At 36.7% G+C, this 25,632-nt stretch overlaps 1 protein-coding gene across 1 annotated transcript in view; it reads right to left on the bottom strand.

Annotated features, from left to right (window-relative positions):
* DNAJC13 (DnaJ heat shock protein family (Hsp40) member C13) overlaps nt 1-25,632 on the bottom strand; it is a 123,160-nt gene that overhangs the window by 86,124 nt on the left and 11,404 nt on the right. The window contains exons 2-6 of the mRNA XM_082624232.1: nt 20,363-20,443; nt 6,520-6,595; nt 5,569-5,718; nt 4,780-4,821; nt 1,685-1,885 (exon numbers count right to left, since the gene is read on the bottom strand). Coding sequence (XP_082480358.1) covers nt 1,685-1,885; nt 4,780-4,821; nt 5,569-5,718; nt 6,520-6,595; nt 20,363-20,430 — 537 coding nt within the window. The 5' untranslated portion in view covers nt 20,431-20,443. The remainder of the gene's footprint in view (nt 1-1,684; nt 1,886-4,779; nt 4,822-5,568; nt 5,719-6,519; nt 6,596-20,362; nt 20,444-25,632) is intronic.

The raw sequence follows: 25,632 nt of genomic DNA, 5'->3' as shown, positions 1-25,632 counted from the left end.
GAAACACTGGATCAGATCATGTTTTAAAACCTGACTTTATTCCCAGCAGCGTATCTAGTCACTATGGATGCAGAAGGTACCAGATGAAGGTTTGCTGAATGGATCTGTCATGGTCTCATATTTGTAGTGAATGTCTCATTTTAGCTAGTGTCTTTTAAAAGGCAGACAGTATGCTTAGAAAGTGGATGATTAAAATTTAAAAGTGCTTGATGCCATCAAGCAATAAAAAATGTTGGCAATTCTTATCCTTAATGTTTACCTTATGCATTGTAAGGCTTGGTGAATTACTGTGATTCTGTTAAGGTCTGTGAGGCCATATTCCTGTAATTAGGTATGTTTTCCACCAAGGCGTTAATCATTATAAATTTCCACCACCCAGGGAAGAGAAAAACCTTTGGACAGCACTATGACAGCAGGCTTTAGGCTGCTTTAGCGTGGGAGAAGGAACTAATTTTCTCTTTGGGCCTTCACCTTTCGGGTCTAGACTCAGAGGTAACAAAATGTCTACATGTACATTCCTAGATGAGGGACACTAGGATGGTACCCATCAACTGGGTAAACAGTGAAATCTAGGATGACTAAAGGCCTGTAACTCTGAAGAGTTAACATATTTTGTAAATCAGATTGTTCACCCCATCCACCATTTTTTGTTTTTTTTGGTTTTTTTGCGGTATGCGGGCCTCTCACTGTTGGGGCCTCTCCCGTTGAGGAGCACAGGCTCCAGACGTGCAGGCTCAGCGGCCATGGCTCACGGGCCAGCTGCTTCGCGGCATGTGGGGTCTTCCCGGACCAGGGCACGAACCCGTGTCCCCTGCAACGGCAGGCGGACTCAACCACTACGCCACCAGGGAAGTCCCACCGTTCTTTTTACTTACCTTTTGCTACCCTCTAGCCTCTTGTATATCCAAAAGAATTGCCCTGGCTGTTGCCCAGGGATGGATAATTTAGATACAGAACACTAAATCTTGGAGTAGTGTTCCCAGGACATTAAGGTAGCTACGGGAATTAAAATTCTCAAGAGAAAGGATTCTTGAGAGTAAGTTCAGCTGAGCCTCTCCATGTGGACCCTCTTAATGCTCATCTTTGAGATGTGGGGTTTAATTAAGGCAGGACGTTTCTTATAAAAAAAGATGGTCATCTTCTATAGCTCAGCTTCTACTGCCAACATACACGGCATTCTGCCATACCCCGAAATTTACATATAATTCAGAATTTCAAGACAAAAACATGCAATGAATTCCGAATTTGAAGTTCCAATGAATATTCAGATTTCAGATTACAAATAGCTGGGCGATGGAAAGAAGACTATAAAAAAAAAAGATTTTAAAATACCTTTTCAAAGAAAGCTTAGAAACCTTCAGGTAAGACATTAATAGTAATGAAAGTAAAACTGTAACTACCATTTATTGAATATTAAGCCACACACTGTGCTAAGCATTTTACATAAATTATCTGATTCGATCCAAAAAACAAAACAAAAAAACCTATTAACATACCTATTACTCTCCTCATTTTATAGAGCTGCAAATTGGGATTCAAGCTCAGGTCTCTTTGATACCAAAGCCTGCATTCATAATACATATCATACTTCCTCCCCGAGGACTCAGGAAATTTCAAAATTAACTCTGCTGTCCTTCAAATGGTCATGTCCCTTTTAAAATGGCTTTTTAAAAACACTACTTACCAATCTACTAAATCCTCCATAAAGTATACAAAACCCTCCTTGATAATCAGAGAGATCTACAAAGCCTTCAATATTTCTATAGTCATAGGAACAGAGGACTCTGTTGGTTGCAGGATTAATTTGGTCAAAGCCTCCTGGTGTTACTTCCAAAATGACAGGTTTTCTTATATCACTCCAGTGATGCTTATAGCAGTTATATCTCTAGAGAGAAAGATAATAATACTTTTAGATTCATATTTAAGTTTACCATAAAACACAGTTACATTTAACTTATCAGTCACTGCTGAAACAATCAAAAATTATAAATATGTACAGCTACTATCCAAACTGTTAAAATCATTTTTACTTTAGCCATTTGGAGGTTTATGTTTATTCAATTAAGAACGTTCATGCTAACTGAAGACAGTATGTCCTTTTACAATTAACAAAGGTTTGGGTTACAATATTTTGTGAAACAATTTTAAGTCACCTTTATGCAAATCTATAAAAAAATTTTTTTAGGGAAATCCTAACTAGAAATGTTATTCTTCAAGAGGTCTATTGGAGAAAAGATTTCAACTTTTGTTGATGGATTTTTAAAAATTAGATTAGAGTTGCTTTACAATGTTGTGTTAGTTTCTGCTGTACAACGACGTGAGTCAGCTATATTTATACATATATCCTCTCCCACTTGGATCTCCCCCCCACCCCATCCCACCCATCTAGGTCATCACAGAGCACTGAGCTGAGGTCCCTATGCTTCTTTTAACCAAGTTAGATATAGAAAAGAGCTAAGTCACTTTTCAGGGCTGTTACAGTATTCAATTTAAACACCGTAGGCTTTTCTAATCACACCATTGGAAACTTTATAAGTTTGATCTCATTAGCAAGTAAAATTCCATTTAGAGAACATTCCTTTGTAAATTAAAGTACCTAGTATCAGAAATAATTACAATGGTTAACATCCATTTACTATCCAGTTTTACTCTTAAAAAGAAAAAAATGTTTAGTTGAGGCTGCTAGCTAAAATGTGTATAGAATAATTTAAAATAAAGGCAAAATGAGGCAAAGAGAAAATAAGGATAACAAAATGTCAGATGTGTAATGAACATTCCCTTGTCTACCCAAAAAGACCACAAAGTTTTCTACACATCAATATGAAGAGGAACTCATGGTCAGTTACATGATTCTTAAGGTAAAAATAAACCAGTTGCTGCTCAAGAGTACAACTATTTCTAATACTAAAATAAGAGAGAAATTCTCTTGCAGGTGTTCAGAAGAGAGTAAGGCATTAGATAATAAACACCTCCGCTAACACCCCAACATTAAACCCAGCAATGAGGTTCATAGGATCATACCACATCAATCCCCTCAGCATTACTGATCTATGGCATCATGCACATTATGGTTTCATAAAAGGAATTCTGGAGAAAGACAATAAGGCCTGCATGAACCCAAGAATATATTTAGAGCCTTGATTCTGAACTACAGGATGGAGCAGTGCCACACCTTTCCAGCAGAAGTGGGGGTAGAAGGGAGGCCACAAAAAGTGGTGCTTTTCCCAACTATGCTGGCTTACATGTCCCACAGTCCACTCGCATAGGATATTCTCCATTCCTCCAGCTGATAATCAACTGTCAAGTAAAGAGATTTGCCAAGGGAAACAAATCATTGTCCTTCAGAACTGTGGAGGCCAAGAAAGTCTTGAGAGACCTTGATTTAGAGTATATCCAGGGGCAATGAGAGGCCTGAGGCCAAATTCAACTTATATAAAATTGCCGTCCTTCAGGCAATCTTCTAGGGATACTGTTTTCACCACAAAATTTTGAAAAGTATTAAGTTGCTGAAGTTAACGGATATAAAGGGAAGCTTATAAACAAAATCTCTAAGTATGCTTCTGGAAGCAGTTGTTTTCCAAACAGATGAGATATACAGAAAACTCACTAACATAAAATAACTAAAATAAGCACACCAAATTATGATTTATATAAATCTGATTGTGGCTCATCATGTATAAGAAACAAAGCAGCTCACCAAATGCCATTAAGCTATTTTAAATGGCTCCTGGGCAACCAGTTAATTGCTTGAGTTGAGATCATTGAGGCTTTTGGGATACTAAAACAAGAATAGAGCATCTATATACAGGACGAGGGCTTTTAAAAAAAAAACAGGGGGGCTTCCCTGGTGGCGCAGTGGTTGAGAGTCCGCCTGCCGATGCAGGGGACATGGGTTCGTGCCCCGGTCCGGGAAGATCCCACATGCCGCGGAGCGGCTGGGCCCGTGAGCCATGGCCGCTGAGCCTGCACGTCCGGAGCCTGTGCTCCGCAACGGGAGAGGCCACAACAGTGAGAGGCCTGCGTACCGCAAAACAAAAACAAAAACCAAAAAACAAAAAACAGGGGAACAGTGCTGCCAGCATATGAGAGTTCAGATCCTGCCTTCTGCCAGAAGCTAGCGCTCTGGACAGTGCTATGAGTTTACACATTACTCCACGTGCCCCCTATTTCAAGAGAGTGAAAAAAGTATCAACGCCCATTTACCGTCCCCAGAAGACTCTGATTTAGTTTAAATGCTGCCGTAACATGACTAGAGAAGGCCTGGAAAAGTTAAATTCTAATGAGTAACCATGATTTCCTGAAAGCTGTCAGTGCACCATGCAAAGCTTCATTACTGGCCAGATCCAGTGCAAGAACATGTAATAAGACAGTTTCAAAACATACACATTCTTAAAACTTTAATACTTCTGAGATAGGAATCTCCTACACCAAACAACTACTGCATGGCCTAACAAGTATTATCAGCAGTGTGAAGCTTCTCTTGCTGTTTAGAATACTGAATAAAGACTTCGTGAATGAAACATCGTTTTTAATGCTGAGTTCTACCTGAAGATTTTTTCCCAACTAACAGCATTTAACAGTCATTAAGTCTAATTATTCATATTTGAGTTTCCTGTTAAATTACACTCATCTATCACATGATATCAGGAGACATTAAAGTTGTTTCATTTTTTTCCCCTTTAACTTTGCCATAAAGGGAACACACAGTTCATGGAAGGACTTCTAAAGCACATCATTTGAAAAAATAAAGATAGATATTAATAAATGTTAAATACTTGCCCTTCCTGTGATTTTTCCTTCTGAAAAATCAGTTCTAAATCTCTGAAAGAGAAGATATAAGCATAGTTTATAACCACAGATTGGTAAGAAAGACTCACATTTCAGTTCAGTACTTTCTATCCAAAGTTAAAATCCCAACTTGGTAACCCTGATATTAAAAAATGTTATTAGGGACTTCCCTGGTGGCGCAGTGGTTAAGAATCTGCCTGCCAATGCAGGGGACACGGGTTCGAGCCCTGGTCCAGGATGATCCCACATGCCATGGAGCAACTAAGCCCGTGTGCCACAACTACTGAGCCCACGCGCCACAACTACTGAAGCCTGTGCGCCTAGAGCCCGTGTTCCGCAACAAGAGAAGCCACCGCACCGCAGCGAAGAGTAGCCCCCACTCGCCGCAACTAGAGAAAACCTGTGCGCAGCAACAAAGACCGAATGCAGCCAAAATAAATAAATAAATCTATTACAAAAAATGTTATTAAAGTTTTAGTTTAAGGATATTCAATAAAGTGTGAAATTTTACTGAAAAACAGGATAGATTAATTAAATGTAAAACTGCTTTGTTCTGTATAACGTATTTAAAAAGACAAAAACTATCAAATATAAAGGATTAACCAGCCTGTCAGTAAGAAAAAAGTGAAAGTTTCACAGTGTCGAGTTAAGGGTCAATAAGAAAAAAATAAGCATAGTGGGAACAGGGACTCAGAACATTAATATCTGTAGTTTAATCTAACTGTTTCATTAAGAAAAAGAAGAGAGAAATTTAGTGTATTAACATGAAATGGTTCTTACCAATGCTTCTGTAAGAAGTTCTGTTCTGTGCTCTGTAGAAAATTTTAATGTTTCTGACTTTTTCCCACTGCCTTTACGAAATGTGAGGTTGAACTCTGTTCCTTGTCCTTTTCCAACAGGGCTGATGCTGCAAATGTCTCCATAAGGCCACTAACAAAAAGAAAGGAATTCTTTCAACTTGTGCTATACTATGGGGAAATGCAACACTTATTTTTACTACTTTGATTTCACAATCACTGATTAAATGAGAAAATTTTACAAAACAGTACTGAGGTCTAGAAACGGTTTTGTCTTACAGTAATTCTATAAAACAAACTTTTAAAAGTTTTCAGTCATCAGGGACAGTAAAGAAGTCCTATCCGTTTTCCAACATCAGTGATTGATGACATTAATCCAAAGCAATTAAAATACATAGATGTGAGAAGAACTGGGGAATAGCATTTTATGATTACCTACAAATGTGTTAAAAACAGCAATAAAAAGAAGAATCCGTAAAACATACCTAATTTAGAATTAAAATAAGCTAGAATATATTTATGTTTACTTATCCATATTCACATTAGTCTTGCCTTTATAGACAGTAACCTTACTTTCATTACAAGTATTTTCCAACCACCGCACTTGTGACTTATGTATGCCTGTATTACAGTAACAAGGCTGCCTTTAAAATTATAAAGAATTTACAAATTTTACATTAAAAAGACTGCTGTAATCAATAGTAACATATTAAAATGTTATACCCCTTAGAGCCTAGAAATAAGCACACACATGCCCCCTTTATTTATGTTTGGTCCTGAGCACTGAGCATTATATAAGCATATTAATCTTTTTCAGATTTGACACTTCTACCCTAAAGTACTGATTTCAGACAGGGAGTCATGGGTCAGGTTTTAACCTGGCTTTTAAAATTCAAATGGAGTTCAAACACCTAATAGCTTCTAACATAATTACCTGATTTGTTACTTCTAAGGTATTGGGATTATATGTAGTAATCGCATGGGTTCCAACTGAAAAGACACGCTTATACCTAAAAAGGAAGTACTTAAGTTTAGTCTTAAATAAAAGAAGCATTTTATAACAAAATACATATAACACAAAAGGAACATTTCAATAAATAAATAGAAATGTGTTAACTGATTAATGTGACTAAATATATCTTCGTTTTATATTCTCACATTTTTAATGTTCAGAAATGCTACTGGTACTAAGACCCACCCATCACTCATTTTACTGTGAAACAATAAAATCCTTAAGTAGAAAAGTAAAACCTATGCAAGCAATCTTGTGCTGTTAGTATACATGAAGTTAGCAAATCACTGCCAGAGGATGTCAAAAGATTCTAAATGGGAAAATTTTATTTAAAAAAAAAAGACACTGTACACTAATTGTTTCAAAATATCCTTTCGACAGGAACATGGTGCAAGTGAAGGAACAGCTATGGCCTACAACTGGTCTGTCACACTCCTATTCTGGAATCTAAATAATTTCTATTTAAGCAACTACATATTACATTTAAGTATTGAAATTTTATAGAAGTAGGAAGGCTACATCACAGACAAGCAATTTTCACTTTTCACTTCACTTCCTTCGCTTAAAGCAACATATCTGAAGGAGAAAATCCATTGGGTATCAGTAATCCTTTAGAAGAGAGAGCAATTCATAATGATAAAAGTGGAAACTGAATTAGAAACATTTATTTAAAACTGAAGAATTAGCTCTTTGGAAATAAAATAATAAAATAGGTCTAAGAAAATACAAAAACAAAGTTAGCAATAAAAGAATTTATAACCATAGACACAGAAGAAAAAAAATGATGTGTGTAAGTCTATGCTGATAAATTTCAAAATTAAGAATAAATCAACCCCTATATAGAAGAATTTAAGAAAGCTGCAAACAATTACACCCCACAAAAGTACCAAGGCTCAAACAAGGAGATGAAATCTTAAAGGAACATGTAAATCCTATGTTTCTTAAATTGTTCCAGGAAACAGACTAAGGACAGCTTCTCAATTCTTTCAGTGATAATAAAATCTGGTAAGACACTACAAAAAAGAAAAAAAATACACCAATCTATTTTTAAATAAATACTATCAATATGAATCAAATGGCATATTAAAACAGTAATACACCATGACCAAAGACAGTCATTTTAGGAAAACAGTTGAATATTAGAAAAATGTATTAATTGATAATATTTATTGAAATATCTATTTGTATTTTAATAAGAGATTTTTAAATGATCAAAAATGGATGTTAGGGCTTCCCTGGTGGCGCAGTAGTTGAGAGACCGTCTGCTGATGCAGGGGACACGGGTTCGTGCCCTGGTCCGGGAAGATCCCACATGCCACGAAGCGGCTGGGCCCGTGAGCCATGGCCGCTGAGCCTGTGCGTCCGGAGCCTGTGCTCCGCAACGGGAGAGGCCACAACAGTGAGAGGCCCGCGTACCGCAAGAAAAAAAAAAAAAAGGATGTTAAACACAATCAGATGCCTTTTTTATATGTATGGAAAAGACTGTTTTTCTGTTTTACACTACTAATATGGTAAAAAGGCATACATTACCTTAATCCAGCAGCCACTAGCTGACTCAAGGGTCACACGCTAGGAGTATTCCCATTAAGATCAAGAGAGCTCTCTTTCACATTTTAATTTCCCTATTATTTCTTCTAATCGTTATATTATATAATAAAAATGATGAAATTTCCATTTTGGGGAAAAATGATAGATTGTATTAATCTTTACCATATTGCTATATTACAAATTTTTCTCCCTAATTTCATGTCTAAAGTGGAATGGGAAACTAAAGAATGAGAGCTCTTCCTTTTAACATAAAAACATTCATTTGCTGCTTTCTGAAGTGGGGAGAAGTTGAAGGACTGGTGAAGTGGGTGAGGATTTATCTAAACAGATAAAAAGTCTCAAAACTTCAGAGGCTTAATCAATTAATGGGAACAAAGAAAAACAAAGAAAAATCTTATTAAAGCAATATTTGCCTCAGAAGATTGCACAATGAAATCAAATGTATGACAGAAATATGAATTCACAAATTCTAACTTTCAGAATCATCTTGAGAGTCAAACATGCCAATTTTTGTTTTTTTAAATTTTTATTGGAGTATAGTTGATTTACAATGTTGTTAGTTGCAGGTATACAGCAAAGTGAATCAGTTATACATATATCCACGTTTTTTTAGGATTCTTTTCTCATATAGGCCATTACAGAGTACTGAGTAGAATTCCCTGTGTTATATAGTAGGCCCTTATTAGTTATCTATTTTATATATAGTAGCGTGTATATGTCAATCCCAATCTTCCAATTTAACCCTCCCCCCCTTAACCCCTGGTAAACATGTTTGTTTTCTACATCTTCGACTCTATTTCTGTTTTGTACGTGAGTTCATTTCAAACATGCCAATTTTTATAATCCTGAAATAAAACTACAGAACTTATTTATTTTACTCTGGAAGCAAAAGCATAAGAATTAAATGCCTGAAATGTTCCAAATGTCAACTGATTTTGTCATATTCAAAATCTTAGAGGATCTTAGTTAAGAAAATATCCTTTTCAATTCTATACTAATCTCCTCCACACAACGAAGCCCCTTCTAATTTCTAACATTTTTCTCATGTAACTTTTTCATCCTGATTAGTGCCATGCAAAAGAACTTTCCAAAATGATGGAAACATTCTGTATCTACACTGTCCAATTAGGTAGCTCTATTGAGCACCTGAAATGTGGCTAATGAGCAACTGAATTTTAAATTTTATTTAAACTTAAATAGCCATGCATGTTTAGTGGCTACAATTATTGGAGAGACCACAATCTAGATCCTGCAGCAAAATGATGCTGGAGTGAGGTGCCCATTAGGCCCAAAGTACTCTCATGACTGGTAAACTCAGAGCTATCTTTCAGATAAACACAGAGCTCTAAAGCCTTCCTAAGAAGAGAGCTGTAAGAAAATTCTCAGGAGAATTCCCTTCCATTCCCCTTTCTTCTCCTTCCTTTCTTCTAAGAGCTCCCCATGACTCCTCTAGAATCACTGCTGGACTACTCTTTAACGTTAGGGCAAATACTTCTAGGTCATTTAAAACCTTTATAAGCAGCCCTAAACCTTCAAAGAGTATCTAAAAAGCCCCTTGGAGATCAGATTTAGAGATTAAAATCTGAATGAGCTCACATGTATGGTATGTTAGTTACACCTGCAATTTAAGGTTTTTCTCTTAAATTTTACTTTCACTAAGTCACTGGTGTCTTAAGTCATAAAGAATAGACAAATACTCCATAAATTCAAGGAGGTACATGTCTTCCTTATCTTTGAAGCTCTAACTCCGAGCACAGTACCCAGCACTGCATAAAGCCAGGTGCTCAATAAATGTTTATCCAATAGCTAAATAGACCAATTCATGCATTCAGATCTATACGACCCATGAGTTTACTCTTGCTTTTAAAACACAATATAAATCAGATAGCAATTAACAGCACACCAATTTTTTTCTTCATAACCATTGTGACATCAGGAAAAGGCTAAGTTCGTATCTTTAGGAAGAAAATACATTTTATTCACTAACTGCAATGAGAAATTGCCATTTTAATTTTTTTATTTTTTAAAAATAATTTTTATTGAAATATAGCTGATTTGCAATGTTGTGGGTTTTTTGTTTGTTCTTTTGGCTGCATTGGGTGTTCATTGCTGCGCAAGGCCTTTCTCTAGTGGTGGCGAGCAGCGACTCCTCTTCGTTGTGGTGTGCGGGCTTCTCATTGCAGTGGCTTCTCTTGCTGTGGAGCATGGGCTCTAGGCGCGCGGGCTTCAGTTGTTGTGGTGCGCGGGCTCAGTAGTTGTGGTGTGCCGGCTCAGTAGTTGTGGCTCGCGGGCTCTAGAGCACAGGCTCAGTAGTTGTGGCATATGGGCTTAGTTGCCCTGTGGCATGTGGGACCTTCCTGAACCAGGGCTCGAACCCATGTCCCCTGAATTGGCAGGCGGATTCTTAACCACTGCACCACCAGGGAAGTCCATGAAATTGCCATTTTTAAATCATAATAATTTAATCTGAAGTTCTATGGGTCTGAGATGAATCTGTTGGCTCATTCTTAAAAATTATCATACTAAAAACAAGTTCTTATTACAAAATATACAGCTACATAAAATCAACTACAAAAGGAATAAAGACTAAAGTAGACAAAATGAGAAATATATGACAGATGATGCCATACACATGATGAAATGATGAAATGTGAAAGCAAACACCTTTGCCCCAATGAAATTAATATTATTAATATTAATGAAATTAATATTCATTAGTAAATATATAATATTCAACATATTTACTGAACTTGTTTCCTTTTCTTCAGGAACTAAAGCTACACACATCATTAAATGCCTGTAGGGGGTAGGCATTTCTTCCACTCCTTAAATTTTCTTAACTCACAGATTTATTCCAATGTGATAGCCTATTAAAAAATGATTTACATTACCCATTAACTATAAGGTTATCTAGAATCAGGAAACTAATGATACTCAAATAAATTAAAAAGTATTTGAGACAACTGCTTTCTGTATTGGGGCATTTTGCTCCCATAGCAATTGGTGATAAAGAACTGGGTGATAAGAACAAAAGATATGCTAACAATAGTGCTGATAAGATAAGAAAGATCATCTGACAGCAAAGCAAGACCGCTGAAGCAAAAGCTGGGGACGTACTCCAGTTTTGGATCTTGATAAGTGATGGTCAGATTTTTTAATAGATTAAATGTGTGTTAACTTACATGAAAACAAACACACTCCTGTATTAATTCTTGCAAATAAAAATGTTATGCCATTCTTAAACTTTCTAGTCCTTATGAATATTGCTTTCTTCTTTTTTTTTTTTTTGTGGTACGCGGGCCTCTCACTGTTGTGGTCTCTCCCGTTGCAGAGCACAGGCTCCGGATGCTCACGCTCAGCAGCCATGGCTCACGGGTCCAGCCGCTCCGCGGCATGTGGGATCTTCCTGGACCGGGGCACGAACCCACGTCCCCTGCATCAGCAGGCGGACTCTCAACCACTGCGCCTCCAGGGAAGCCCTTGCTTTCTTCTTTGAAACAACTTTTTATATCATGATTTTTTTCCATATGGCAAATTTTTTTGGGGGGGGAGAGAAAAAACTAATACGTTAGATCAGATACTGCATATTAAGTATTATCATGGATTGGCCCAATATTAAATGAGCATCGTGTTCTGGGTTGAACGGTATGGCAGTGAATAAGAGTCCCTTAAAGACCTAGTTTCCTCTGGGCAGACATTTTTTTTGTTATTTAGTTAACTAATTCAGATATCTGAAATAAACTTCAAAGTAGTAAGAGCTAAGATACCTGTCAGTCATTGTATGAAAGTTTATTTCGGATTTGAATTTCTTAACTAGCTTATATCAGTTAGGCATGTACAATAGTATCAAGAGAAAGAGATATTACAAAAATATTGGCCACCATCACAATGTCATACCCTTCTGCACAGAAATTCGTATTATTCAGTTCTCTCAAAATAGAGAAAATTAAACATTATTTTTTTGTAAGGTATAGAAAAAGCTTGTGCTTATTATAAAATAATGGTTCTCAAATTTCTTGGGATAATAAAATCTTTGTGTGTTACTTTTAAAGTTAAGATCCTCAATCCTTTCAGTGGACAGTCTATGCAACAGTTGGTCTCAAATAAGCCAAACACATCTAATCAGAGTTGGAAGACAGCTTTTATGTTACCTCGTCTAGTCCTCATAACATACAGCTCGAACCCTTATAGTACCCTGAGTAAAGCTGGCTACTTTTAGTAGTTGATGACTACTAGTATGAGAGAACCAACTAACCTTCCCTAAAAGTAATTCTATTTGTTTTCCACTACTGCAGATATTGACTATTGTTCCTTAGTTCTAAGTCAATATATACTTCTCCACAAATTTCACCCTCTGGTCCAAGTTCTGTCTTTCAGCTTCATATGAAGCATACCTAATTTTTCTGCCAATCAGACTTTCAGTGCGAATTCTTTCCTAGGTTGAACACCTAGGTGCTTCAACCATTTAAAAGTAAGATCTGGGGGCTTCCCTGGTGGAGCAGTGGCTAAGAATCTGCCTGCCAATGCAGCGGACATGGGTTTGAGCCCTGGTCAGGGAAGATCCCACATGCTGCGGAGCAACTCAGCCCGTGTGCCACAACTACTGAGCCTGTGCTCTAAAGCCCACGAGCCACTCCTGAGCCCGTGTGCCACAAATACTGAAGCCCGTGTGCCACAACTACTGAAGCCCGCGTGCCTAGAGCCTGTGCTCCGCAACAAGAAAAGCGACCACAATGAGAAGCCCACGCACCGCAATAAAGAGTAGCCCCTGCTGGCCACAGCTAGAGAAAGCTTGCGTGCAGCAACAAAGACCCAACACAGCCAAAAATAAAATAAATAAACAAAAAGATGTGGACAACAATTTCTAGAAGCCTTTAGGATTCTCACAGAATCTAGAGTTTTCCCTTTTATTATTAAAAGCTTGAGAATCTACTTACTTGAACTAAATTTTAGTCCATCAGATAACGTAACTAGGGATAACTGAAGTGCAAGGTTTCTCAAAGAGTTAAGAGATCAATGGTAAGCACTCTGACAGTTAAGCCCATCAGCTCTGGAGTCACACTGCCTGGGTTCAAATACTGTCTAAACTGTTCACTTACTGTGTATCCTCTGATAACTTGCTTAACCTCTCTAAGCTTCAGTTTCCACATCTAAAAGATGTGGATAATATGCATACTTAGCTCATAATGTGAGAATTAAATAATCCATGTAAAGTGCTTGTCACTTAGTGTTTATAATCAATAAATGTTACTCTTATTGCTCTTATTCTGTTGATTGAATAATGGGAGGGAGGGTTCAACACTCCACTAGTCACTGAACTAATTATTATTAGTATCGTTATGTTTCAAGTATCCATGACTGCTGAATTCATATTTAAAATACAGAACAAAATTAATTGATCATTCATCTCATTATATTACCGGGATACTCCATTCTGGTCAAACGCCACTTGAAAGAGGAGTTTCACCTGAGAGGGCTCATTTACATTAGAAGTTGTATTCCTCAGAAAAGAGAAAAAAAGGAATATATAGGAAACATTCTGTGGTAATAACTCAGTGAGAAAATGTCCCACTTCTAATTAAAGGGCATTTCATGAAATGTAGTATTTTTTTTTTTTTGGAGGTATGCTGGCCTCTCACTGTTGTGGCCTCTCCCATTGCGGAGCACAGGCTCCGGACGTGCAGGCCCAGCGGCCATGGCTCACGGGCCCAGCCGCTCCGCGGCATGGGGGATCTTCCCAGACCAGGGCACAAACCTGTGTCCCCTGCATCGGCAGGCGGACTCTCAACCACTGTGCCACCAGGGAAGCCCAAAATGTAGTATTTTAAGGACTTATTTTCTGTGATGCAGGGTCCATATTTTTTCCAGCTCAGATGGAGCTTTCTTTTAAAGAGAGTTTTTTAGAGCAGTTTTAGGTTCACAATAATATTAAGCAGAAAGTACAAAGATTCCCAGTATACTCCCTGTCCACACCCATGCACAGCCTCCCCCGTTATCAACAAGCCCCACCAGAGTGATACATTTGTTACAACTGGTGAACCCACACTGACACATCATTATCCAACAAAATCCACAGTTTACATTAGAGTTCACTCTTGGTGCCTTACATTCTATGGTTTGGACCAAAGTATAATGACATGTATCCACCATTACAGTATCATAGAGTAGTTTTGCTGTCCCCAAAATCCTGAGCTCTGCCTATTCATCCTTTCCTCCTTGCTAAACCCTGAAAGCCACGATCTTTTTACTGTCTCCAAAGTTTTGCCTTTTCCACAATGTCATATACTGCAGTTGGAATCATATAGCATGTAGCGTTTTCAGACTGGCTTCTTTCACTTAATATTATTATGCATTTAAGTTTCCTCCATGTCTTTTCATGACTTGATGGCTCTTTTTTTTAGTGCTGAATAATATTCATTGTCTGCATGTACTACAGTTTACTCATTCACCTACTGAAAGACATCTTGGTTGTTTTCAAGTTTCGGTAATTATGAATAAAGCTGCTATCAACATCTGTGTGCAGGTTTCTGTGTGGACATAGGTTTTCAACTCCTTTGGGTAAACTGAGTGTAACTGCTGGATCATATGGTAAGAGAACGTTGAGTGTTGTAAGAAACCACCAAACTATTTTCCAAAGCGGCTATACCATTTTGTATTTCCACCAGCAATAAATGAGAGTTCCTGTTGCTTCACATCCTCACGAGCATTTGAAGTTGTCAGTGTTCTGGATTTTGGCCATTCCAGTAGATGTGTAGTGGTATCTCTACATCTGCATGCATTTCTCTGAATTGTTTGCCATCTGTATATTTTCTTTCCTTTTTTTTATTGGCTGTGCCGCACAGCATGTGGGATCTTAGTTCCCCGACCAGGGATCAAACCCGTGCTCCCTGCAGTGGAAGTGTGAAGTCCTAACCACTGGACCGCCAGGGAATTCCCTGAATATTTTCTTTGGTGAGGTCTCTGTTAAGATCTTTGGCTCATTTTTTAATCGAGTTGTTTGTCTTCTTATCGTTGAGTTTTAAGGATTCTTTGTATAACAGTGCTTTATAAAATATGTCTTTTGCAAATATTTTCTCCCAGCTTGTCTTTACATTCTCTTGATAGTGTCTTTCACAAAGCAGAAGTTTTCAACTTTAATGCAGTCCAACTTATCAATTCATTTTTTTCATGGCTAATGTATTTGGTGTTGTATCTAAAAAGTCATCACCAAACACAAGGTCATCTAGATTTTCTCCCATGTTGTCTTCTTGGAGTTTTATAATTTTACATTTCACACTTAGGTCTGTGATCCATTTTGAGTTAATTTTGTGAAGGATGTAGAATCTATGCCTAGATTCATTTTGTTGCATGTGGATGTCCAGGTGTTCAAGTATCATTTGTTGAAAAGACAAGTATCATTTGTTGGAAAGACTCTTTGCTCCTAAAACTAGCTTTTAATAGAGCACTGTGTGTAAAATATAAAATTCCTAGCAGATGTGATCCTATTTGCACTTGATAGATATTCAAATACCAGACTGCTTGATAATAAGCACAAAGAGATGTACAAAGGAAACACAAAGAGAATTCAGGATGGACGCATGTGAGGTTTAGAGGCTGGCAGGGTCAAGGGCTAAAATCAACAAAGCAGGGGAAAAAACCCCCGGGTTTCCTAGAGTTATCAGAGTTGGTGAGATGTGTAAATGCCAGGAAGCTAAAGAGAAGAGTCTCTCTTCTCTTGTAGGATTCTATTCCTACATTATAAGAAAGGTATGAGAAATTCACTAGCTTCCCTTTCCCTCAACTCTTCTCTCAATTTCCTGTATCTAGTCATTACACAGGCTGTCTATGAATGTAGTGGGCATCTGCCAATGAATTTCGTAGACTGATTATGATATATCCCAATGTACTGCAGTTAAAATCCTGTTAAGATACTAAAATGCTACTTTTAAATTCAGAGCATTTGATACAATTAATGTATGCAAATATTAAAGTGGTCCACAGGTAGATTTTCCATGTAATTTCCATCCAGAAAAAAAATAAGTACCTAATTTTCAACATTACTGTGAAGTTTTCCATAGTGAATCTGCATTTCTGCTGTAACTGAAATGTATGCATCTTCCTTCCTATCAGAAATGACTTGCCAGGTCAAAAAGGAAACTTTGTTCTTTCATGAAAGAAAAGTGCTTTTTACCACTGAAATCTCCTCCCCCTTCCTGCTCCTTCCAGACAAAGATATAATTTAACTGTGTACTTTACAAGTGGGAAAATGACAAACACAGCAGAAAGCCTACTTTGCCAGCCAAGGGGTGAAGAGACCTTAATCATTAAAAACATGAGTAGGGGCTGAAATGTAAACATATGAAAACTATTACAAAGGTAAAATGAAATAGGTCACATGAATATCCCCAAGGGAAATATCTGGAGAGGTTATCTTTAATTTAGGTATATTAAGATAAAGAAAAATATCTGTCCATCTTTACTGTCACTATCAATAACATTTTCTAAAATGTTGGGGTTGAGTTGGAATCTCTTAAAACTGAGGCCCTAAAACCCCAAAATCACACGCAAAATTTGTTGCATATAGATATGTTGCTAGAGAGAGGGTTCAAATAGCAACTCTGAAACAACAGAAACTTTTTAATATTGACCATTTACTTTTTTCATAAGACCAATGAGAAATACTTTAAACTTAGATTAGAATTGGCTACATAAAATAGGTAATATAATAAAAGATTCAGTGCCACATAATAATGTATATAACCTAATGAAATGATTCATTATCTGGAAAATGTAGTACCTTTCAAGAAGAAGTTAAAAGTTTCAAGGTGTGTACACTGAAAGCAACAAAATACTGTTGAAAGAAATTTTAAAAGATTTCAATGTTAAGACATCCCATGTTCGTGGATCAGAAGACCTAACGTTCTTAAGGTGGTGATACTCCCCTAATTGATCTATAGATTCAATGAAATCCATATCAAAATCCCAGTTGCCTTTATTGTAAAATTGACTACTGACTCTAAGATTCATTTGGAAATGCAAGAGACCCAGAAAAGCCAACATAATTTGAAAATAAACAAAGTTGGAACCTGAAACTTTCTAGTTTTGAAACCTAGTACAAAGCTACAGTAATTAAGACAATATGGTTCTGGGAATTCCCTGGCAGTCCAGTGGTTAGGACTCAGCGCTTTCACTGCCGTGGGCCCAGGTCTGATCCCTGGTCAGGGGAACTAAAACCCTGCAAGTCGTGTGGCACAGCCAAAAAAAAAAAAAAAAGGACAATATGGTTCTGTCATAACAGTAGGCAAGGCATATAGATCAATGGAATAGAACTGAGAATTCAGGAATAAACTTCTACAGTCAATTGATTTTTGATGAGGTTGTCAAAACAGTTCAATGGGGAAAGAATAGTTTTTTCAACAAATGGTGCGGGATAACTAGATATCCACATGCAAAAGAATAAAGCTGGATCCCTACTTCCCATTGCACACAAAAATTAACCCAAAATCAAAATTATAAAACTCTTAGAAGAAAACACAGGAATAAATCTTTGAGACCTTGGATTAGGTAATGGCTTCTTAGATGTGACACCAAAAGCACAAATGGCAATAGAAAAAAATAGATAGAAAATAGAAAAATGGATTCATGAAAATTTCATCAAAATTAAAACCTTTGTGCTTCAAAGCATACCATCAAGAAAGTGAAAAGATAACCCACTGAACAGGAGGGTTGCAAATCATACCTCTATAAGGAAGTTGTATTCATAATACATAAAGAACTTATGCAACTCAACAACAGAAGAATGAACAACTCAATTAAAAATTGGGTAAATGATCTGAATAGACAGTTCATGAAATATACAAAAAATGGCCAATAAGCACATGAAAAGATACTCAACATCTTAGTCATTAGGGAAATGCAAATCAAAACCACAATGAGATACCACTTCATATGCACTAGGATGGCTAAAATGAAAAGAAAGACAATAACAAGTGTTGGTAAGGATGTGGAGAAATTGGAATCCTCATACATTGATGGGAGGATTATAAAATGCTGCAGCCACTTTGGAAAACAGTTTGGCTGTTCCTCAAAAAGTTAAACATAGAGTTACCATATAATTCTATGTAACTCCATATACTGGGTTGCCCAAAAAGTTCGTTTGGGTGTTTGGTAAGATGTTATGGAAAAACCCCAATGAACTCTGGCCAACCCAATACCATCAATTCCACTCCTAGGTATATACCCAAGAGAACTGGAAATATAGATTCACCCATAAACGTGTATGTGTTATAGTAGCACTATTCTATTCATAATAGTAAAAAAAGTAGAAACACTGTAAGTGTCCATCAACAGATGAATGGATAAACAAAATGTGGCAATATCCATACAATAGATTTGGCAATAAAAAGAAATGAAGTACTAACACATGCTACAACGTGGATAAACCTTGAAAACATGCTAAGTGAAAGAAGATAGTCACAAAAGATCATATATTGGATGAGTCCATTTATATGTGATGTCCTAAATAAGCAATACAGAGACAAAAAACAGATTAGTGGGTGCCAGATGCAGGGAAGAGGGGAAAGGGGAGGAATTGCTAATATATTTAGAGGAGTATTTTTGGGGCTGACGAAAGTGTTCTATAAATAGTGGTGATGGTTCACAATTCTACAAATATACTAAAAAAACCACGGAATTGTACACTTAAAAAGAGTGAGTTTTATGTTAAGTAAATTATATCAATAAAGCTCTTATAAAAACAAAACAAAAAAGTTTCAAGGTGTGAATGATGGAGGTAAGGAATTGTGCTCGGAGCACAGAAATAGTTCTGCTCCAAATAATTACAAAAAAGGAAAGGAAAAAAAGGATTGTTTTAAGTCACAGTCATTACTAAGAACATTAAAAGTTTTTCCAGGTGATCACAGTTACTGATAAGCTCACGAAGCAAAAAGTATTACTGGAAGTTTGTTCTTTAGAATTAATTCAACAGTATGCTATAATTGTATTAAAAAACAAAAGCTACATTATGATGATAAGAGCAATTTAACTCTTGAGGAAAAAATAAAATCATTTAAATATACAACTTTTTTTAAGGCTAAAAGAACTAAAGAGACTCATACTATTCTGGATTTGCCAATATTCTAACTTTGGTCAATGAAATTAACTGAAGAAAAAAATTTCAAGACAAGTATTCCACAGGATAACAATTAAGTAGCTCATACAACTGAGCTACTAAAAGGAAACAAAATTAAACACTCAAATCTTTCAAAATTATAGTCAGTTTCTTAATGCAAACCAGAAACACTACAGAATTCAGATATTGCACCATTCTAAGAAGTTACAACACTATTACCTAAAAAATGGAAAGTTAAGAATAAGAACTACCCCACCCTCTCTCCTCATCCTCCAGAGGAAAAAAAAAAAAGAATAAGAACTAAAGTTATTGGCTTTGTACCCATGTCATGTTTTATCTGTCTGAGGCCTGATCTGGAATAATGTGGTTACCTATTTGTCAAAGTGTGGCACACTCATTTTACTTACTACTCAAAATGACCACAGACTAAACGTTTTTGTAATGGTCAAAAGGTGCCATTCACTGAATACTCAATGTATTTAAGGTATAATTTTAAAACCTTCACATACTCCATATCAATTCATTTAATCCTTATATCAGTCTGAGGGGTAGGAATTACTATCCATTTTACAAAAGAATACATAAGCATGTACACCTTGCTTTGACCATGCAAGTTACTGAAAAATGTCATCATCCCCTCCCAAGGAAGGGACCAAACCCAATTTTTAAATTTCACTACAGGTTTAAAAAAAGATTACAAACTGCAATATTGCCATATTTTCCCTGAGAGTCGAATGGAAATGAATATGTATTGATAACACAGGCTTATCTTTAAGCGATAGAGCTGTGAAGTTAACACTCCACTACTACATAACTTCATCATTAATTGACAGCATTCAAGACAGTGGATAACTGGTTTATATTCCTTTTAATTCCTACCAAATTCCTTCCCAAGACAGACAGAGAAAACCAGACATATCAAAAGAAAAAAGAATAATAATTTATTCTAAATGTAGCATTTGCATTTAAAATATGTACATATGCTTTTCAGAAGAGAAGGGCTGAATGACATTATTGAGTTGTGCAGTACTATTCAAGACACTGAAAAAGTAATGTTTAAAATACTTTACAGAGGCAGAGAAAAGTAAAACCAACAGAAATACTTACTTTCCCCTCCATGAATGTTTTGTTGTGTAGAAACATGCTAAATCCTTATTTTCCCTAATTATGTTCATTTTGTGCTGAAACCTGAAAGATAAAAATAGGGGTAAATTTCATAATAGTGCTATCCTTAAGAGTTTTCCCTGAATCTCCCATACCATAATTTCATAGTCTGCCATATGGCACTGATTTTAAGACATCAATTTTTCTACAAGACCATAAGGTTTTAAAGGATAGGCATGGTCTGTTCATCTCTCTATCACAGCCTTTAGCACAGCATATTGTCACAGCTCTCTTCCACTACACTGGGTTTCTTGAGGACAAGAATCGCCCTCTATCAACATCTCGATTGCAGAGAACCTAATAGAAAAAATGTTAAAGTAAATGAATCTTTAAATCCCACATTGCCAAACAATGTCTTAACATATCATGGGCACCTACAAATGTTTGCCAAGGGTCAAACCAATTCTAATAGGTTTTTGTCCATTAGACAAAACACTTAGCTAAACACTTAGCTGCTAAGTGTCAGCCATCTTGCCGTCACTGTCACTTTAAAGGGAACCTATTGTAAATAAGTAAGGTTTAATTTAATAGTCTCATTATAAAAGTAATTCAAGTACATAATAAAAAATTTTTAATGTTCATAAAGTAACGCATCTTTCATCCTAGCATCCAAAGATAATCATTCTAGCTTCCCTTCTTCTATCTAGAAAAAATAACTTTTTAAACAAAATTGAGATTGTCATTCATACCACTTAACTTGTTTTTACAGAATATTAACCTTTTTCCACAGAATTATACTTTGAGAAAATAATTTTTAAATCACATGGTATTCCATACTAGAACAATGCTACTCAAAGTGTAGTTGCAAACATCAAGATGAGTGCAGAAATTAAGTGTTCAGAAATGTTTGTTACAGTTTGGTTAGTGAACTCTCTAGTTAAATAGGACAGCTGAAGATTGTTGAACTTCCTAACAGCCACAGGCAGAGGGACCATGTTATGTGCAATATTTCAAGATTAGTCTGTTGACTATAACCTTGAGGTGTTAAAAATCCAGAATCCATTTATCTCATGAAAAAATTTCAATTTAGCTAATTTTACACAATAATTGCATAAACTGGCTACTAATGAAAGACTGATGATAAATTTTGAAAATTCTGCATCATTTGCTTCACACTGAATAAAAGTTAAAAATGAATATGGTCATTTATTTCTTGTGTCACTTGGCTATTGCTTCCTACCCTTAATAATTGGAAATGCTCTCTAAAAAATACTGTAAGGTACATACCAAAGGGTCAATAATGCAAACTGAATGGTTAGAAGTATGGTTCACTTAGCTTTCTTTACATCTTTATATGTCTAAACTTTTTTTAGTCAACAAGTATTCTTTTCATAATTAGAATAAAACCATTTTCATCCAAAAACATTTTTATAACAGCTTTTTGAGGCACAATTCACACACTATAAAATTCACCCTTTTAAAAGTGTACAATTCATGGGTTTTTAGCATGTCCACAGAGTTCTACAACCAACACAGTATTTTTATCACCCCAAAAAGAAACCCTGCTAGGAGCCACTCCCCAATCCCCCTCACTCCCACCACCTGGCATCCACTAATCTACTTCCTGTCACTACACACTTGCCTATCTTGGAATCCCGTACAAATAGAATCATACAATATGTGGTCTTTGTGATTGGCTTCTTTCACTTAGCGTAACATTTTCAAAGTTTATCCATGTTGTGGCATGGATCAGTTTCCTTCTATTGTATAGATGTAACACAGTTTGTTTATCATCAGTTGATGGACATTTGTGTTGTTTCTACTTTTTGGCTATTATCAATCATGCTGCTATGAACAATCATTTTGTGTGAATGTTTTCATTTCTCTTGGATATGTATCTGAGAGGCAAACGCATTTTTAAAGATACCTCTATTTTGACATTGCTTTCTTCATTCTTCTTGTTCTTCTATCAGCAAACTATGTATTGTAGAATGCTCTTCCCCTAGATATCTACATGGCTAACACCTTCAGCTCCTTCAACTCTGTCCAAATGTCACCTTTACAATGAGGCCTAGCCTAACTATCTTGTTTTAAATTGTAATTACCCTCCTCATTCTACACTCTCTATCTTAACTCCTGCTCATATTTTCTCTAGGGTACCTTTCAGAGTCTAACGTGCAATTTAGTCTATTTATTATTTATCTAATCCTACTAGAATATCCAGAGAGGTATTTTTGTCTGTTATGCTCATTTTCTCTAGGCTCTCCAGAGCCTGCAAGAGTACCTGACACAAAACAGGTGCTCAATGAGTATTTGAGTGAATGAATGAAATTCAGCAACCCTATGAGCAATTTTGATGGCCACTTCAAACTTGATATTCTAACAGGTACTCCCAAATAAGGTTTTGGCTAACCTTCCGGAAAAACATCAATTCATGCTCTGAGGAATAATAAGAGAACCACAAGTAACAGCAAGCTTAGAGAAACCATTATTGTTACCAGAGAGGAAATATCTCTTAACAGTCAATGACATCTTCCTACTAGTGTGCACGGAGACAGCTAAATATAGTCCTGTCATTTGGTGTGCTGTTTTGTTTTTCTGGATTGTGTATCTGAAATGACACAGGCAGCCAACCAAGAATTACTACCCCAGCACACATCATCCCTGCCTCCTGAATTACTTGTAGTAAACGACATTGCTGAAAAGAAACTTAGGTTGGATGTCTGAAAAGGTGCCAAAAAAGTGAAAAACTATAAGTCTAGAGATGATATTTTCCCCTTACATACTGTAACTTAAGATTGGAAAAATGTAAGAAAAAGGAGGACAGAAAAGGTAAATGGCTGACATTGAAGAGTGGAGTTTGGATTCCGAGTCCACAATTTCTTACATGAGAATGACTGACTAAACCAAAGGCCTATCTAGAGAAAACTGACAAGAAAGAAAATGTGTTTGAGTGAAGACTGGCTGACCTTATCAAGGGACTTTAAAAGGAAAGTGAGAGAAAAAATGATGTAAGAGTTTAAAATGACAGCCACAGAAAACTTATGGCATGACCCAGGAGTAAATATCCCTAATAAATCAAAGGCGGGGGGAATCTCACAATAACAAAGCAAATTTAAGAATTAAAAAAAAAAAACCCTAAAGAATGATCTCATAAGTATCACTGGTTTGGGGGAATATGTAACTCAAATGGATTTTTTAGGAGGGGAATGAATTAAAGTTTACATCAAGAAGGCTTATCTACAACTTTTTGGAGACCTATGAACTCGGGGGTGATGAAAACACTAGACTCCAGAGAGTTCCAAGGTTAGGATAAAGGGAGAGAAGATAAAACACATTAATATAAAATTACACTACTAGAAGACATACATATGGCCAACAGGTATATGAAAAGATATTCAATGTCACTATCACGGAGATGCAACTCAAAACTACAAGATACTGCCTCACACCTGTTCGATGGCTATTATCAAAAAAATAAAAGACAACAAGTTTTGGTGAGGATGTACAGAAACTAGAACCCTTGTACACTGTTGATGGGAATGTAAAATGGTGCACTATGGAAAACAGTATGGAAGTTGCTCAGAAATTTAAAAAACAGATTAGGGACTTCCCTGGCGGTCCAGTGGTTAGGACTCAGTGCTTTCAGTGCCGTGGGCCTGGGTTTGATCCCCGGTCAGGGAACTAGGATTCCGCAAACCGCATGCATGGCCAAAAAAAGAGAATTATCGTATGATCCAGCAATCAAACTTCTGAGTATTTATCCAAAAGAACTAAAATTAGGACCACTAAGAGACAGCATGGCCATATTCATTGCAACATTATTTATAAAAGCCAAGATGTGTAAACAACCTAAATGTCCATCAACAGATGAATGGATAAAGAAAATATGGTATACACACACAATGAAATATTATTCAGTCTTAAAAAAGGACACCCTGCAATATTCAACACCACCAGTGAAACTTGAGGACATTATGCTAACTGAAATAAGCCAGTCACAGAAGGACAAATACTGCATCATTCCACTGACACGAGCTATCTGTAACCGTCCGACTCACAGAAGCAGAAGGTAGAATGGTGGTTGCCAGGGACCTGGGTGAGGGGGAAATGGGGAGTTGCTAATTAACGGGTATAAAGTTTCAGTTATGCAAGATGAGTAAGTTCTAGAGTCTGCTGCACAGTACTGTGCCTATAGTTAACAATAATGTATTGTACACTTAAAAATCTGTTAAGAGGGTAGATCTCATGTTAAGTGTTCCTACCCTCAAAAAATTAAAATTTTTTTTTTTTTTGGCTGCCTTGGGTCTTTGCTGCTGCACATGGGCTTTCTCTAGTTGTGGAGAGCAGGAGCTACTCTTCATTCTGGTGCGCAGGCTTCTCATTGTGGTGGCTTCTCTTGTTGTGGAGCACAGGCTCTAGGCACGCGGGCTGAGTAGCTGCAGCGCACGGGCTCTAGGCCACATGGGCTTCAGTAGTTGTGGCTCGCAGGCTCTACAGCTCAGGTTCAGTAGTTGTGGCACATGGGCTTGGTTGCTCCGTGGCATGTGGGATCTTCCTGAACCAGGGATCGAACCCATGTCCCCTGCACTGGCAGGCAGATTCTTAACCACTGTGCCACCAGGAAGTCCCAAAAAATTAAAATTAAAAAAATTAAAAAGTATACCACTAGCTGGCCTGTCAGAAAAAAAAAAATACTGTAATCCTGATGCAGATTACAATGCTAACAGAAAAATATAATGTAGGATTAAAGGATTCTCTGGACATCAATACAAGTTCCTATGGCTAAAATCAGAACACACTCTCATGTTTTAGGAAGCAACAAGTGATATTGCTATTCTGCATCCAATCCTGAATGACAACAATCCAAAAAAGGCTAAGGCTAGTAAAATGGAAGTGCTCTTTATGGAAGAAAATCACTCCTCTACCTGAAAAGCTCACCTTCAGCCATGTTATATTTAGGTAAGGATATACTGAAGAGATAATGAAGGCAGGAAATACTTACCTAGTAGCCAAGTCAACCCCAGAAATGATGGGATAATTCAAAGCTAATATTAGTGCCTGCGCTGCCTCAAAATGGAAATTAGGATAACGCTTTTCTATTCTGAATCCTCAGTAAAGATTATCCTAAAATTGGGGAGGGTAGGTGACCCTAACCAAAAAATTATGATATGTCCTGAAATTATGCAACTTTTATTAAGTACTCATCATGTGTTAATGAAGACACCGGGCATTTACCACCCATTTATGTATCTCACTGTCCCCATAACAAC

The sequence above is a fragment of the Mesoplodon mirus genome, assembly GCF_964341445.2.
Source record: "Mesoplodon mirus genome assembly, chromosome: 6".
NCBI lineage: Eukaryota > Metazoa > Chordata > Mammalia > Artiodactyla > Ziphiidae > Mesoplodon > Mesoplodon mirus.
Note: the sequence above shows the minus strand (reverse complement) of the source record. Positions and strands in the feature narration are given on the sequence as shown.